At 40.3% G+C, this 18,399-nt stretch overlaps 1 protein-coding gene across 1 annotated transcript in view; it reads right to left on the bottom strand.

Annotated features, from left to right (window-relative positions):
• The window catches only part of LOC150075743 (uncharacterized), a 158,248-nt gene that overhangs the window by 116,858 nt on the left and 22,991 nt on the right, over positions 1-18,399 (bottom strand). The window contains exon 2 of the mRNA XM_090387866.1: positions 5,076-5,081. Within this exon, the coding sequence (XP_090243992.1) occupies positions 5,076-5,081 (6 nt within the window). The remainder of the gene's footprint in view (positions 1-5,075; positions 5,082-18,399) is intronic.

Here is an 18,399-nt window from a genome sequence, read left to right as displayed (position 1 = left end):
AATGAGAGTAGGAGTATGTTATAGGCCTAATGACTCTGGTGAATACCATGAACAGTTGTGCAGATAAATAGAATGGGCCAGTAAATCAGAATGTCTTGTAATGAGGGATTTTTTACTTTCCAGATATTGATTGGAAATTGTGGGTAATAAGTCTTGCACGCTAGCAAGACTTTTGCGGATTTATTGGAGAACTGACTTCTACAGCAACATGTTCGAGGGGCAACTAGAGGGAGTAATACCTTTGATCTGATTATCAACAGTGATTACTAGGCCTCTATTTTGACTAGGCCCTAGAAACATAGGCCTTACTTTTTGCTGCACTTTGATTGATTTTGATGGCTGGCCTTCGTTAACAACGTTGAAATCATCTGAAGTACAGCTCTAAGTACTTATAATATAATACCTGGCTACAGAGGTGCCGGTGGCTTTTTGTGTTGCAGGTTCGAATTATGTTATTTTATGACTGCCTAATTTGGCTTTTAGGAGCATTAGCAACTAAGGCCATATTGCTCCGGGGATATGCAGTGGTCCTTCTCTGACCTTTCCGTATCCTCCGTATTTGGTGGTCACGGGTTCGAACCCCGGTCTAATCAAGAAGTGTGTGCTATGCACTGCTGCTCCTGCCCACCTGGCTACAGAGGTGCCGGTGGCTTTTTGTGTTGCAGGTTCGAATTATGTTATTTTATGACTGCCTTTCCATGTTATCTAACCTGTTGGTTGATTACACTACCTGCTGTTCTCTCCACACCAAAAGCATAACCTCCTATCTTTTATTTATTTATAATCATTGGGTGCTTTCTACTCTACATTCCTTCATATATTCCTCTTATTACAACTCCCGTACCTATTATATCTATTCTATATATATACAAACTTCTGGTTTTTTTTTTTTTTTTTAATTCTAAGTCATTAACAACTTGAGGAACATAAATGGTTCCCTGGTGTTTGTTTGGCTTTTGATTAGTCTCAAAATCATTTTTCTTTTGCTAAGTTTCATATTACACAGGGTGTCTAAAATTATCCTCCTGATTATGAAGCTCAATTTTTATTGTAACAGACATTTGAAAATGGTTTGCTAAACTAAATAAAGCCAGAAACTTTGCTCTAGACTAAACATGGGTTTCACCACTTTAAGCCTCCAATAAGCAAAGTGGTGGTGTTGCACTGGTCAATGAGCGTCATCTACCACCTGTATTAATAAATTCAGAAAATAACTAGCACACAACTGAAGGTAATAAATAGATGAAATGGGACGGGTTTTTTGACTGATGCTGTAAAAGCTTTCTTTCTTGCATCATTTGCTACTGCAGGTGGCTCCAATTCACTAGTCATACAGATTCAGCTGATCGAAATGCTGAGGTTTTTGTAATTATTAATGACCACAGACAGATTATTCATTTACCTATCAGAACAGTGAGCAATTGTAACCACACAGCCAACATTATCTTTTTTCTTAGGAACAATGCTTCTAAGTATATGGTAGAGGTGAGTGATCCTCAAGGCACCTACCTGAAATCACAACTTGCTGATAGGCTCTTATCCAATGGAGCCTCTCTCCTGTGGCTTATTCTCAACTTCATGTTGTTTGGCATTACACGAATACAAAATGGGACAATCTGTGAGATTTCTATTCTTCTTTTCCTTTGGTTGGATTATTGTTTTAAGCCTTCTGATGTTAATGTTTGCTCAGATCGTGTCACTAAAATTATTCTTGTAGGGATGAAATCCTTTATTTCACACTCCACATAAAAATCTCATCCATTATCTAGACCTCGGATTTCCAATAAACGTGTTGACTATTCAAGATGAGAATGCTACATATTATAATTGGCTTGCATTCCAAGTCTTAAGGTTCATTCATTTTCTCTTTGCACCAAAGCTTGGAACAATTTCAAAGCAGTTATTAATCAGTCCAAACTAGATTTTGAACAGGCTAAGGGTAGAAAACCTGCTTCTTGTACATATGGTAGCCAAGCATTTTGGTCTCTTTCCAAAGCTATTGGCTGAAACTTTTGCCACCTCAGAAAAAAGATAAGATAGAGCCAACTGCTAACATCCTACTTTTTTCCCTAAAACTGTATTCATGATCTTGGTAAACCAACTCCTACCATCCATAGCAGTCCATTCAATGCCTCCTGTGGCCTTCCATCAAAAAAGATGTCAGAATTTTGAACAGCCTTCATGACAAGAAAGCACCAGATTCCACTGGCATTTCTCCACCTGTTCTCAAAGTCTTTCCTTGTGAGCTTACTCCTGTTTTGTTTGGCTTTTTTATGCTTTCTTATTCCACTGTAATTTTTTTTTTCTGCTTCGAAATTAAGAGGTTCAGAAGAAATTCAATTTCTTCTGATTCAAGGAGGTACAGATTCAAACTGAGGAAAGACAGTTTTAGAATAGATGTGCAGAAGTTTGCCTTTAGCCAGTGGGTAGTTGATTGCTGAAACAGACTTCCATCTGTTGTTGTGGAAGTTGATAACTTAAATAAAAATTTAAGGCCGAACTAGACACACATTTGGAGTGACCGGATGGGTGAAATGGGAAGGTGTTTTTTTTTTTGGCTGATGCTGTATAAGCTTGCTTTCTTGCATCATATGCCTCAACTAATGCTAATGCTAAATTTGCTGCTATCAAGCCATTTCCTAAAAAGGGTGAAAATTCCTTGCATCCAGTTATCCCACTGCACTTACTTCTATTCTTTCTAAAGTAATGGAGAAATCCATTAACTGCCAACACCTAAACTATCTAGAAACCTTCCATCTGAACAATGATGGCCAGTATGGATTCTGTCAGTGTTGATCCTTTGGTGATGTCTATAGACAAATTCAATGGAAAAGTTTGGTGAAATTCAAGCAGTTGCGCTTGACATTCCAAAGGTCTTTGATTGTATTTGGAATAAAGGTCTCTTCTAAATAAGCTTCCATTTTATGGGCTGACAACTTTTTTTGTACTTGGGTATCCAGTTTTCTCTCTTTTGCTCAATGCACACAATGGTAGACAGCTCTCTTCTAACTTCTCCATAAATGCTGGTTGTCACAAGTTTTAGTTCTTTCTCCATCTTTTCCTCTTGTATATTAATGATCTTCTTTCATTGACTTGAAATCCATAATTTTGGTGATGATAGCACATTGCATTCTACCTTCAAGTTTGAGAAACCTTGCCCTGCACAAACAGTTTCAATTTCTCAAACATCGACTAACAATTCCCTAAATGTTTATCTCCAGTGGGGAAAAGATAAAGTAGTTAATTTCAATTTGTCTAACACTCAGTCCTGTCTTATATCTTGCAAAAAATGATTCTTCTGCTCTTATGCTTATTTTCAATGACACTCAGATTTCTAGACAAGATTACATCGCTGTTAGCGATTACACTGACTTGTATCTCCCTTGGCATAAGCAGATTGCAAATATTGCTTCCTCTACATCTAAAAAACTGGGTTTTCTCTTTCACACTCTCTGTGACTTTTCTTCTGAAACAGCTATTCAGTGTCCAAATCTGAACTCCACCTTCCCATGGATTATTGTTTCCACATCTGGGGCAATGCTCCCCAAAACCTATTTCAAACTTCTAGACTTTATTCAAAAGAGGAAAGTTAGGTTAATTAATGACTCATCTCTATCAGTCTCTTCATTCTCTGTTCAAGAGACATTCTTTTTCTGCTGAATGCCTCTTCTATAGCACTTCCATGCTCCCTGTTCTTCTGAATTGGTTTCTACAATTCCCGTTCTCCTTTACAAACCGGTCTGAACATGTGCTACAACCAGTCGGCATCCTTTTACCATCCAACCTGAAACTCACAGAACCAACTTTTCATCATCCTTATTTAATCCTTAAACTTCCGTTTTTTGGAACAACCTCCCTTCCCGCATTTCCTGAAAATTACAATCTACAAAAATTCAAGTCTAATGTCAACAAAGCCAAAATCTGAAGTATTTACTGGGTAACGTTATATCAAGGAAGGTAGATTGAAGAATACAAATGGGTTACATTTGACGAAAGTGTTCCATTAGATAATTCCTCTGCATTGTCTAAATACCCTAAACGGGCCAAATCATGAGTACTGCACACAGGTCTGGAAACCTCACTTTACGAAGAACATAAAGCTGCCATAATGGGTATAGAGAAGTGCAACGAGATTGGTGAGGGGAACAATGGAGTGCCAAGAAAACCTTTAGTTCTTCAAATTGCAGCATCAGGAAATGGCACCTGCGAGGTGATCTGTGTTTAATGCTTTGAATAGCTTCAATGCTGATAGGATTCTTCCTCTTGCTCAGACTACACGACGGTGCATATATTCAAATTGAGGAAGGAAGGTTGCAGAGCAGATGTGAGAAAGTTCACATTTAGCCAACATAAATTCAAGGAAGAACTAAAAAAGCTATTGGAGGGAATGGTAGGTGAAACAAGATTTTTTTTTTTTTTTTTTTTTAGGATGTTGCTATATAAGCTTTCTTTCTTGCACCATTTGCCACTATTAACACTAACATAAAGTGACCATATAGTCATAGTATTCTAAGGCAGGACAGCGATTTTACATCTTTTTTTTTTCACATATATTTGCTTTATTTCATATAAATACTATATTAGGTATTTCTAATTAATAATTAAAAACAACATAAATTAAATATATTTTTCCGAGGACTGAAATTTTTCTTAATAATTCAGACTTGAATCCTGTACTGTCCCGCATAATCCGGGACGTCGGGTCACTTTATATTAATACCTAATAAATTGTCATTGATCTTCAGAACACACTTCTCATATTGCAGTACCTTGCTGATGACAATTAATGGTCTTGAGGTTTGGTTTCAACATCTTAAAAATACTTTTCATTAAATACTAAAATTAGGGGCAGTTAAATCAAAATGGATAAAATTCAAACTTTAAGAACTTCAATCTGCATAAAGTAAAACTGATGTATTTTAAAAGAATTTATTCTAAGCATGAAGCGCTTAAATTTTCATTTTACTGCAACGAAAACTTAACGTAACACATCATACAAACAATACGTATTGACACCAATATAGCAAGGTAAACATTTAAATTTTTTTTCAATAATTTAATACTAAGACACATACCTCAGTCTGCAAGCAGAAAATTATATTCAAAAATAGAACAGGTTAAATTTACTATACAACCCGTAAGTTGTTGAACAGCTGTATTTCAATAAAACCCGAACCGCCAAAACTACAACAACACATGCACTCTCACAACACTCTCAAATTTACTGAAAGTTCGTTCTTCGCGGGAAAACTTAGTGACGTCAAGAAAGTAGTTCATCTCAGTTACTATGTCGCACTATCAAGGGTCAAAAACCCAATTGAAAATAAAAGTACAGTATTGCATTAGCCACCAACAACAGGAAGAGGATTAACAAAGTTTTTCTTTTCTTTCATGAATAGCAACAAATTAGATTCGACATCAAGAATATAAAAATAAAGAAAGACCATTCTCTATTTAAAGGGACAGATTTAAATATAATAATAATAATAATAATAATAATATTCAATAAATAATAATCATCAAAAATTAATATTAATCATATTAAATAATAATAATAATATTCTATAAATAATAATCATCAAAAATTAATATTAATCATATTAAATAATAATAATAATAAATAAATAATAATCATCAAAAATTAATATTAATCGTATTAAATAATAATAATAATATTTATTAATAATAATTATTTGCAAGGTGCAAATAACCATAGATACAATTCATAAAGTTGACTACGTTGGCTGGAACTATTTAAATTCCATACGGTGGAACCTACTAACGATGTTTACCAACAGCAAATTAAAAATGGGAAGCTTTCAAAGAATTAATCTGGGAAGCTTTCAAAGAATTAATCTGGGAAGCTACTAGGCTTTTCATACCAAAAAAGAAATATTGTTCAAGATTTAGGCCAAATACATGTCAGATGAATTAGACATGTGGCAGAGAAGAAAAATGCATGGGTTACATTTAACAGGTCACAGAGATGCCTATGATAGATATAAGCTGGTGTAGTAGTAGAAGAAGTAGTAGTGTGAACCAAGTCACAAAGGAGGTTAGCTGGCAAAGGGAGATTACGAGAAACCTTTGGCAAAGGATTAAAAAAAAACAGCAAAGAGCTCTTTGCTTATGTTCTAGAAGGAAGGTGGAGAATCATATTGGTCCATTTGGTATCGATAGTTCAATTGCTGATGATCTTGCTCAGGTAGCTAACAAACTAAATGAATATTTTGCATCTACATTCGCACTTGAGAAGTTATCCAGATAGGCGAATGACAGAGGTGAAGTAAACTGTGGCAGTAAGCTAGGTGATCTTGTAATAATTAAGAGTAAGGTGGAGGAGAAATGGTTGAAGATAAAAATATGAAATGCACATCGATTGGATGGAATCTATCCAGTTATATTAAAGGAGGCAGCAAAGGAAATAAGCAAACCCTTAGCCATAATTATGAGAGCTTCCTTGGACTCAGGGGAGGTACCCACAGACTGGAGATGTGCAAATGTGACCCCAATTCACAAAGGAGGATCAAAGGCTGACACAAGTAATTATAGACCTGTGAGCTTAACTTCTCTTCCAGGAAAATTAATGGAGGCACTGGTTAAAGAACCATTGCAGTATCATCTAGACAAGACTTCAGTTATAGCTCGGACACAGCATGGCTTTGTTCAGGGGAAGTCTTCTCAGACCAGTTTGATTGGATACACTGACGAAGTCACAAAAAAGAACAGGACACAAAGAATAATTTTGATTTCAGTTATTTGTATCTCAGAAAGACTTTTCATACTGTTTCATGTTGTTTTCTGTATTCAGTAATGATAATGATGATGGTATATCATTAGCCTTAGCATTAGTAGAGGCATATGATGCAAGAAAGCAAGCTTATGCAGCATTAGCCAAAAAAAAAAAAAAACTCCCATTTCACCCCTCCGTTCGTTCGAAATACCTGTCCAGCTGGGCCTTAAATTTATATAGGCTATCAACTTCCACAACAAGGGATTGAAGTCTGTTCCACCAACCAACTACACGCTGGCTAAAGGCAAATTTCCCACGTCTATCCAACATCTGTCTTTCTTCAATTTCAATTTATGCCCTTCTCAGGTGATTATTCTGAGCAAGAGGAAGAATCTCATCAGCATTGAGCATGCTTAAACCATTCAAGGCTTTATACACCTCTATCAGATCACCTCGCCTGTGCGTAGTGTCTAGACACTGTAATTTGCAAAACTTAAGCCTTTCTTCGTAAGAGCAACCCTTTGTTCCATTCACTAATTTTGTTGCCCTTCTCTGTACTCGTCCAGCAGCTCTTGAAATGAGGCCCCTCCAGACCTGTATACAGTACTCAAGGTGTGGCCTGACCATTGCCTTATACAAGGGAATAATCACTTCCTTATCCCAGCCACAAACATTTCTGTATATCATTGACAAGACACCATGAGCTACTCTTGCAGCCCGTCTGCACTGTCAGAAAACTTCATATCTGCCTGCACATTTACCCCCAGGTCCCTTTCATTCTCTGCCACTGTCAGTGTAGTACCACAGAGTTGATACGATGCTCTGGGGTTACTGTTTCCCATATGTAGTACTTTACATTTGTCAATGTTAAACTTCATTTGCCACCTCTCAGCCCATCTGCTCAACCTTTCCAGATCCTGTTGCAGCAGCATACTGTCAGTAGTGTCCTTAAAAACCCTGCCAAACTTTGTATCGTCTGCAAACTTGGACAATAAGCTTGATATACCATCATCAATATCATTTATACAAATACACAAAACAACAATGGACCCAAAATTGAACCCTGAGGGACTCCATAAAAATATTAGTCCAAAATGAACAGTGCCCCTTGATTACCACTCTCTGTCTTTTCCCCCTCAACCATCCCTATATCCATAGCAGCAATATGCATCCAATGCCACACTGCTCCAATTGTGCAGCAGTCTTCCATGTGCAACAGTATCAATAGCCTTTCTAAGATCCAAATATATAATACCAAAGTTATTCCCTGCATCCAGTTCTTTTGTGACTGCATCATAGTATCCAATCAAATTGGTCAGGCAAGACTAACAAAACCATGCTGTGTTCCAGCTATAATTGAGGTCTTGTCTAGATGATCCTGCAGTGCTTCTTTAACCATTGCCTCCATTCATTTTCCGGGAACAGAAGTTAAACTCACAGGTCTATAATTACTTGTGTCAGTCTTTGATCCTCCTTTATGAATTCTGGTCACATTTGCACAACTCCAGTCTATGAGTACATTCCCTGAATCCAAAGAAGCTCTCATAATTATGGCTAAAGGTTTGCTTACTTCTTTGCTGCCTCCTCTAATATAACTGGATAGATCTCATCCACCCCGGGTGCCTTTTTTATACTTATCGTCAACAATTTCTCCCCTACTTTCCTCTCAGTTATTACAAAATCATCGAGATCACTGCGAGAGTTTATTTTACCTCTGGCATTCCCCTTCCTGAATAACGCCTCATGTGTGAATGTAGATGCAAAATACTCGTTTAGTTTGTTAGCCACCTGAGCCGCATCATCAACAGTTGAACCATCTATATTATTATTATTATTATTATTATTATTATTATTATTATTCATTTATTGTAAACGAATTCTCTTTATAAATAAAATTGTATTGTATTGTATTGTATTATTATTATTATTATTATTATTATTATTAGCCATATGGTACAAGGAAGCCTGAGGCTTATGCTGCACCAGCCAAACAAAAAAAAAAATTCCCAAGTTACCCCCCTCTGTGTGTGTGTGTGAGAGAGAGAGAGAGAGAGAGAGAGAGAGAGAGAGAGAGAGAGAGAGAGAGAGAGAGAGAGAGAGAGAGAGAAGTAGAAAGGCATCACCAAGAAGAGAAGAATGATGATATCCAGCTCAGGACCCTGGGTTTGACAAGCCCATACTCACCAGATGTGAGCCCCCCGGGGTTAATCCAGTGAACCAATCTGATTCGCCCTTTCCTTCTGGAGTTTACATAGGTAACGAACAGTTTTCTGTTTTTCTTTGCATCCTTTCCCAAGGATTTCTCATAATTTGCTTAACCTCCTTTGTGACTTGATTACAGACAAGTTTATATCTATCATAGGCTTCCATGTCACCCTTAATTTATATGTATCCCAAGCATTTTTCTCCTCTCCGATATGTCTCATTAGTTCATCGAACATCGATTTAGGCCTAAACCTTGAACAATATTTCTTAGTTGGTATGTAAAGCCAAGTAGCTTCCAAGATAAATTCTTTGAATGCTTCTCATTTTGAATTTTGTAACATCATCAGTTCGTCCCACTGTATAGAATTTAAATACGGTCTCAGACCATCGTAGCAAAGAGTTCTTTACTTATGTAAACTCTAGAAGGAAGGGGATGAATCATATTGGTCCACTTGATATTGATGGGTCAACTGTTGATGATCCTGCTCAGGTAGCTAACAAACTAAATGAATATTTTGCATCGACATTCACACATGAGGAGTTATTCAGCAAGGGGAATGCCAGAGGTGTATTCAACTCTAGCAGTCAGCTACAGAATCTTGAAATAACTGGGAGTAAAGTGGAGGAGAAACAGTTGAAGATAAACACAAGAAAGGCACCCGGGGTGGATGGGATCTATCCAATTATATTAAAGGAGGCAGCAAAGGAAGTAAGCAAACCCTTAGCCATAATTATGAGAGCTTCCTTGGACTCAGGGGAGGTACCCATAGACTGGAAATGTGCAAATGTGACCCCAATTCACAAAGGAGGATCAAAGGCTGACACAAGTAATTATAGACCTGTGAGCTCAACTTCTGTTCCAGGAAAATTAATGGAGGCACTGGTTAAAGAGGCACTGCAGGATCATTTGGACAAGACTTCAGTTATACCTCAGACACAGCATGGTTTTGTTAAGGGGAAGTCTTGCCTGACCAACTTGATTGGATACTATGATGCAGTCACAAAAAAACTGGATGCAGGGAATAACTTTGATATTATATACTTGGATCTTAGAAAGGCTTTTGATACTGTTGCATATGGAAGACTGCTACACAAATTGGAGCAGTGTGACATTGGAGGCAAATTGCTGCTATGGATAAAGGGGTGGTTGAGGGGGAGAAGACAGAGAGTGGTAATCAATGGACACTGCTCATCGTGGACTAATGTTATTAGTGGAGTCCCTCAGGGCTCAGTGTTGGGTCCATTATTGTTTTCTGTATTTATAAATGATATCGATGATGGTATATCAAGCTTAATGTCCAAGTTTGCAGATGATACGAAGGTTGGCAGGGTTGTCAAGGACACTACTGACACAATGCTGCTGCAACAGGATCTGGAAAGGTTGAGCAGATGGGCTGAGAGGTGGCAAATGAAGTTTAACATTGACAAATGTAAAGTACTACACATGGGAAACAGCAACCCCAGAGCGACGTATCAACTCTGTGGTACTACACTGACAGTGGTAGAGAATGAAAGGGACTTGGGGGTAATTGTGCAGGCCGATATGAAGTTCTCTGAGCAGTGCAGACGGGCTGCAAGACTAGCTCATGGAGTATTGTCAATGGTATACAGGAATTTTTCCAGCAGGGATAAGGAGGTGATTATTCCATTTTATAAGGCAATGGTCAGGCCACACCTAGAGTACTGTATACAGGTCTGGAGGCCTCATTTCAGGAAGGATGTAGAGCTGCTGGAGCGAGTACAGAGAAGGGCAACAAGAATAGTGAATGGAACAAAGGGGTGCTCTTACGAAGAAAGGCTTAAGTTTTGCAAATTACAGTTTCTGGAGACTAGGCACCAGCCAGGTGATCTGATAGAGGTGTATAAAGCCTTGAATGCTTTAAGCATGCTCAATGTTGATGGGATTCTTCCACTAGCTCAGAAAAATCACCTGAGAGGGCATAAATTCAAATTGAGGAAAGACAGATGTAGGATAGACGTGCGGAAATTTGCCTTTAGCCAGCGGGTGGTTGGTTGGTGGAACAGACTGCCATCCCTTGTGCTGGAGGTTGATAGCCTAAATAAGTTTAAGGCTCAGCTGGACAGGTATTTTGAACGAACAGAGGGGTGAAGTGGAAGTGGGGTTTTTTTTTTTTTTTTTTTTGGCTGATGCTGCATAAGCTTGCTTTCTTGCATCAAATGTCTCTACTAATGCTAATGCCTTTACCCCTGTTGGTAGTTACCTCTTTGAGTAAATCCCACTTCAGCGCCCTGTGATCACTGCCACCTAGTGGTTTCTTTATCTGCACATTCTTAATGCATGAGGAATCAATACTGATAATCAGACGAAGAGTATTACACCCTGTAGTCGCCATGTTTAATGTCCAAGTTTGCAGACGATACGTAGGTCGGTTGGGTTGTTAATGACACAAATGACAGTACGCAGCTACTCCAACAGGATTTAAAAAAGTTGAGCAGATGGGCTGAGAGGTGGCAACTGAAGTTTAATTTTTGACAAATTGACAAATGTAACGTACTGCATATGGGAAGCATTAACCCCAGATTAACAAAAATAATTGTGTAGTACTACACTAACATTGGAAGAGAGTGAAAAGGACATGGGGGTTATTGTGCAGGCAGATATGAAGTTTTCTGAGTAGTGTAGACGATCTGCAAGAGTAGCTCATGGTGCCTTGTCAATGATATAAAGGAATTTTTCTAGCAAGGAAAAGGAGGTGATTAACCCCTTGTATAAGGTAATGGTCAGACCACATCTTGAGTACTGTATACAGGTCTGGAGGCCTCATTTTAAGAAGGATTTAGAGCTGTTGGAAAGGGTACAGAGAAGGGCAACAAGGTTAGTGAATGGAACAAAGGAACCTCTTACGAAGAAACGCTTAAGTTTTGCATATTACAGCGTCTGGAGATTAGGCTACTGCGAGGTGATCTGATTGAGGTGCATAAAGCCTTGAATGGTTTGAGCATGCTCAATGCTGATGGATTATTCCTCGTGCTCAGAATAATCGCCGGAGAGGACGGGACATGATATTGCCATGGGGGATGTCTTTGTGTGTGCACGATACAAGGAGTGTATCGAAATCAGGCAACAACTCAGCGTTCTTATGGGCCTATATGAGAGCTTGAAGGACAGGGTGGATGCCCTCGAAGGAACTATATTGAGGGGCCCATCAAGCTCTCAGCTGCCCACATCAACGCCAGAGCTTGCACTTGGTCATGGTGAAACACAGCGGCAACCCCCAAGGCAGAATGCGCTGGTCCCAAAGGAACTAGTAGTTATTGGTGACTCTATTGTCAGGGAAACGGGGAACATGCTTTGTAAAAAGGATAGGTGGAACAGGACCAGGGTATGTCTGCCAGGGGCAAAGGTTGATGACGTTGTAGAGCAGATGTCATCTTTTAAGGGCACAAAAGATGATATAGTTGTACACGTGGGCACTAACGATATCAAGAGTAGGAGACCGGCAGAATTGCTTAACAAGTACAGGTCACTGTTGAAAAAAAGCCGTGAAATAGGGTTGAATTTGAAAGTGTCTGCAATTCTGCCAAGACACGATAGGAGGGAGTACATGATGAGAGCCTTGTCGATCAATTCGGCCCTGGAAAGATTGTGCAAGACTCAAGGGGTAGAATTTTTTTCAGCCTGGACTGTACTTGTTAACAGGAGAGACTGCTTCTACAGGGATGGGATACACTTAAATAGAAAGTGTGCAAGAATATTTGCTGATGCTATCGAGGCAGTGTTAGGTGGGTCGGAAAACTGCTAGCTTGGAGGGATACAAAGACAAATAGATTAACAGTAGCCACTGGCAGAGGTGAAAGAGATTCTTGCACTACTTCTATTGGAATGAGCAGAAGCCTGAAAAACAAGATTCAGGATATTTCAGAGACTGCTGGGAGTCATTGCGGTACAAGTAAACACATGGGTTGTGTTAGGGTAGCTAAGAATAGAAATAGGTGCATGTATACTTGCGTGTACACCAATGCAAGGAGTTTAGTAAATAAATTTGATGAATTTGAGGTATTGCTCAAAACATCAAAGGCAGATATTGTTGGGATATCAGAGACTTGGTGTCACACAGATATAAGGAATGCAGAACTGGAAATTGGGGAGTACAACGTCTACAGAAAAGATAGACTGGATAGGAAGGGAGGAGGAGTTAGGCTATTAGTTAAGAAATACATAAAATCCAAGGAAGTGAAGCCAGTGGACATCGCTGGACAGTGCAGTGTCGAGTCAGTTTGGTGTGACATAAGCATTGGGAGATCAAAATTGAGAGTAGGAGTGTGCTATAGGCCTAATGACTCTGATGAGTATAATAAGAAACTGTACAGGGAAATAGAGTGGGCCAGTAAATCAGAGAGTCTTATAATGGGAGATTTTAATTTCTCAGATATTGACTGGAATTTGTGGGCTGGTCACTCACACACTAGCAAGGCTTTTGTGGATTTATTGGATGATTGTTTTCTACATCAGCACGTTCGGGAGGCAACTAGAGGGAGGAATACTCTTGATTTGATTATCAGCAGTGATTCTTCATGCATTAAGAATCTGCAGATAAATGAACCACTAGGTGGCAGTGATCACAGTGTGCTAAAGTGGGATTTACTCAAAGAGGTAACTACCATTAGGGGTAAAGGGAACGGTTATTGCTTTCGTAAAGGCGACTACGATGGACTGAGACAGTATTTAAATTCTATACAGTGGGAACAACTGATGATGTTACCAACAGTAAATGCAAAATGGGAAGCATTCAAAGAACTTATCTTGGAAGCTACTAGACTTTACATACCAACTAAGAAATATCGTTCAAGGTTTAGGCCTAAATGGATGTCAGATGAACTGGTGAGGCATATGGCAGAGAAGAAACATACATGGGATATATACAAATTAACACATGACACAGAAGCCTATGATAGATACAAGTTGATCTGTAACCAAGTTACAAAGGAGGTTAGGCAGGCGAAGGCAGATTACGAGAAATCTTTGGCAAGGGATGCAAAGTAAAACAGCAAAGAATTCTTTACTTATTTAAACTCTAGAAGGAAGGGGATGAATCAGATTGGTCCACTTGATATCGATGGGTCAACTGTTGATGATCCTGCTCAGGTAGCTAACAAACTAAATGAATATTTTGCATCGACATTCACACGTGAGGAGTTATTTAGCGAGGGGAATGCCAGAGGTGTATTCAACTCTAGCAGTAAGCTGGAGAATCTTGTAATAACTGAGAGTAAAGTGGAGGAGAAATTGTTGAAGATAAACACAAGAAAGGCACCTGGGGTGGATGGGATCTATCCAGTTATATTAAAGGAGGCAGCAAAGGAAGTAAGCAAACCCTTAGCCATAATTATGAGAGCTTCCTTGGACTCAGGGGAGGTACCCATAGACTGGAGATGTGGAAATGTGACCCCAATTCACAAAGGAGGATCAAAAGCTGACACAAGCAATTATAGACCTGTGAGTTTAACTTCTGTTCCAGGAAAATTAATGGAGGCACTAGTTAAAGATGCGCTGCAGGATCATTTAGACAAGACTTCAGTTATAGCTCGGACACAGCATGGTTTTGTTAAGGGGAAGTCTTGCCTGACCAATTTGATGGATACTATGATGCAGTCACAAAGGAACTGGATGCAGGGAATAACTTTGATATTATATACTTGGATCTTAGAAAGGCTTTTGATACTGTTGCACATGGAAGACTGCTGCACAAATTGGAGCAGTGTAACATTGGAGGCAAATTGCTGCTGTGGGTAAAGGGGTGGCTGAGGGGGAGAAGACAGAGAGTGGTAATCAATGGACACTGCTCATCGTGGACTAATGTTATTAGTGGAGTCCCTCAGGGCTCAGTGTTGGGTCCATTATTGTTTTCTGTATTCATAAATGATATTGATGATGGTATATCAAGCTTAATGTCGAAGTTTGGAGACGATACAAAGGTAGGCAGGGTTGTCAAGGACACTACTGACACTATGCTGCTGCAACAGGATCTGGAAAGGTTGAGCAGATGGGCTGAGAGGTGGCAAATGAAGTTTAACATTGACAAATGTAAAGTACTACACATGGGAAACAGCAACCCCAGAGCAACATATCAACTCTGTGGTATTACACTGACAGTGGTAGAGAATGAAAGGGACCTGGGGGTGGTTGTGCAGGCAGATATGTAGTTCTCTGAGCAGTGCAGACGGGCTGCAAGAGTAGCTCATGGAGCATTGTCAATGATATACAGGAATTTTTCCAGCAGGGATAAGGAGGTGATTATTCCCTTGTATAAGGCAATGGTCAGGTCACACCTAGAGTACTGTATACAGGTCTGGAGGCCTCATTTCAAGAAGGATGTAGAGCTGCTGGAACGAGTACAGAGAAGGGCAACAAGGTTAGTGAATGTAATGAAGGGTTGCTCTTATGAAGAAAGGCTTAAGTTTTGCAAATTAGTGTCTGGACACTAGGCACCAGCGAGGTGATCTGATAGAGGTGTATAAAGCATTGAATGGTTTGAGCATGCTCAATGCTGATGGGATTCTTCCTCTCGCTCAGAATAATCACGTAAGAGGGAATAAATTCAAATTGAGGAAAGACAGATGTAGGATAGACGTGCGGAAATTTGCCTTTAGCCAGCGAGTGGTTGGTTGGTGGAACAGACTTCCATCCCTTGTCGTGGAAGTTGACAGCCTAAATAAGTTTAAGGCTCAGCTGGACAGGTATTTTGAACGAACAGAGGGGTGAAGTGGGAGTGGTTTTTTTTTTTTTTTTTTTTGGCTGATGCTGCATAAGCTTGCTTTCTTGCATCAAATGCCTCTACTAATGCTAATGCTAATGCTAAATCAAATTAAAGAAAGACATTTGAAGGAGAGATGTGTGGAAGTTTGCCTTTAATCAGCATGCGGTTGATTGTTGGAACAAATTTCCATCTGTTGTTGTACAAGTTGATAGCTTAAATAGATTCAAGGCAGAACTAGACAAATAGTGACAAATGGGCCTGGAGTACTGGGGTCCATAGTTTAACAGATATTTATTTAAAGTATACCCAGTAAAATAAAATAAAATAAAATAAAATATTTCCAGAAGCTTTCGGAACTCGTGTCCCTTTCTCAACTGACAGAATTTTTAAATACATTACAAGCAAACTGTGGCACGTTACTCATTCGTCATTGTTGTAGCACGGACGTGTGCTGCCTTGCGCCAGTGATCATCCATCAATAAAACGGTTGTCTCCAGGATTGGATGTATACGCATGCCTTTCTGGCGATTTAATGCCTTAGGGTTGTTCATTATGTTTAGTGACTCTAGCCATAGGCGGTGGCGAAAGTGTCGCGCGTGGTCCACTATCTCAAAGTCGCGCTTGGGGTCAAGATCGTGGTTGGTAGCCCAAAAATGTTCTGCAAGCGCGGACTGGTCAGTTTCGGCAAGCCGGATTGCTCTGTCGTGTTCCGTGAGGCGATCCTGGAGACGTCTCGATGTCTCACCTACGTAGCAACTGTTACAGGCCCTACAGGTGATACGGTACACTACATTGCTGCGTAAGACAGGTGTGACAGGGGTCTTCACACTGGAGACAAGTGAACGTAGGTTCCTACCTGGTAATTGTACACATTTTATGTTGTAACTTCTCAGGATCTTCGAGATACGTCCTGACACTCCTGGATAATACGGAATGTAGGCGGATGATATGCCGACTTGCTTCGGAGGTCTTGGGTTGGAAGTAAGTTCTTGTGCCTGTAACAAGCATCTGTTTAGTACATGGGATGGATAACCGCATCTGGTTAAGTCCGCCTTCACACGAGAGATCTCGTTACGTCTAATTGTGTCGGTGCTGGAATGGCTCCAGGCCCTGGAGAACAGGGTGCGGGCAGTGCTACTGAGATGGCTTGGAGCGTGGCCGGACCCGTAGTTGGTGAATTGACCGCACCACATGGGTTTGCGGTATACTGAGGTCTCTAGATGTGGGCCTACGCGATGCACTAGCACGTCCAGAAACGGGAGCGAACCGTCCACCTCTGATTCTACGGTAAACTTGATGAAATTGGATAGAGAGTTGAGGTATTCTAGTAGTACCGTTTCAGAACCACGTGGTATTATGGTAAAAATATCGTCGACATATCTACACCACGTTGTAATAGGTGTAGGTGGGTTCTGGTGTATCTGCTTCTCCAGATCTTCCATGGCGATGTTAGCTACTACGGAACTGACAGGGGCACCCATAGCAGTGCCATGTACTTGTTTGTAGAGTGAGTCTTCAAAGGTGAAGATGCTGCTAGAGAGGCATAGGTTGAGGGCGGTACAGATGTCATCAGTGGATAGTGACGTCCTGGATTGGAGGCTTAAGTCGCTCTCAAGGAGCCTTCTGGCGCAGTGCACGGCCTGTTGGACGGGAATCGAGGTGAATAAAGAAACCACGTCAAATGATGCCATGACAGAGTTATCAGGGATTGAAATGTCCTTAATGGTGTTAATGAATTCACTGCTGTTTTTAACGGTGTGAGATGTATTACCTATAAGAGGCGAGAGGAGGCTCGCGATGTGTTTGGACAGTTCATACGTTGGGGCACTGCAGCAAGACACTATAGGTCTGAGAGGAATACCCGGTTTATGGATCTTTGGTAATCCGTAGAATTGTGGTAGTTGGCAGCCAGTAGCACGCAGAAGATGGTGAGTCGCGGTCGGGATCTTCTTATCTTTAAGCCATGCGTGGACAAGTTTATTAACATTTCGCCGTTATACCATCGAAACCTCCCATCACACAGCTCGCTATGGGCATAGAAGCCAGTATTACCAACCTTCCCGAAGAAACTGCCAACGAGATCCGATTCAAGACTGCCGCAGTCCTCCGCAACACTCGAAAAAACGTGCTCAAACCTCAACCACCGCCAACGTGCCGCCCTGTCATCTATAAGAAAAGACAACTCCATCGTTGTACTTCCTGCTGATAAAGGGCGCCGGACTGTTGTGCTGGACCGATCAGCCTACCGAGAGAAAGCCTTGGCCCTATTACTCGATCCTAACGTATATGAACCTCTACCTGATCCTCCCGTTAAAGTCTTGAAACGTCTGGAAGCAAATGTTAATAAACTTGTCCACGCATGGCTTAAAGATAAGAAGATCCCGACCGCGACTCACCATCTTCTGCGTGCTACTGGCTGCCAACTACCACAATTCTACGGATTACCAAAGATCCATAAACCGGGTATTCCTCTCAGACCTATAGTGTCTTGCTGCAGTGCCCCAACGTATGAACTGTCCAAACACATCGCGAGCCTCCTCTCGCCTCTTATAGGTAATACATCTCACACCGTTAAAAACAGCAGTGAATTCATTAACACCATTAAGGACATTTCAATCCCTGATAACTCTGTCATGGCATCATTTGACGTGGTTTCTTTATTCACCTCGATTCCCGTCCAACAGGCCGTGCACTGCGCCAGAAGGCTCCTTGAGAGCGACTTAAGCCTCCAATCCAGGACGT

The sequence above is a fragment of the Mastigoproctus giganteus genome, chromosome 13 (assembly GCF_048544385.1).
Source record: "Mastigoproctus giganteus isolate SK-2022 chromosome 13, ASM4854438v1, whole genome shotgun sequence".
NCBI classification, from domain to species: domain Eukaryota; kingdom Metazoa; phylum Arthropoda; class Arachnida; order Uropygi; family Thelyphonidae; genus Mastigoproctus; species Mastigoproctus giganteus.
The sequence above is the reverse complement of the archived record's forward strand: the minus strand, read 5'-3'. Positions and strand labels throughout refer to the sequence as shown.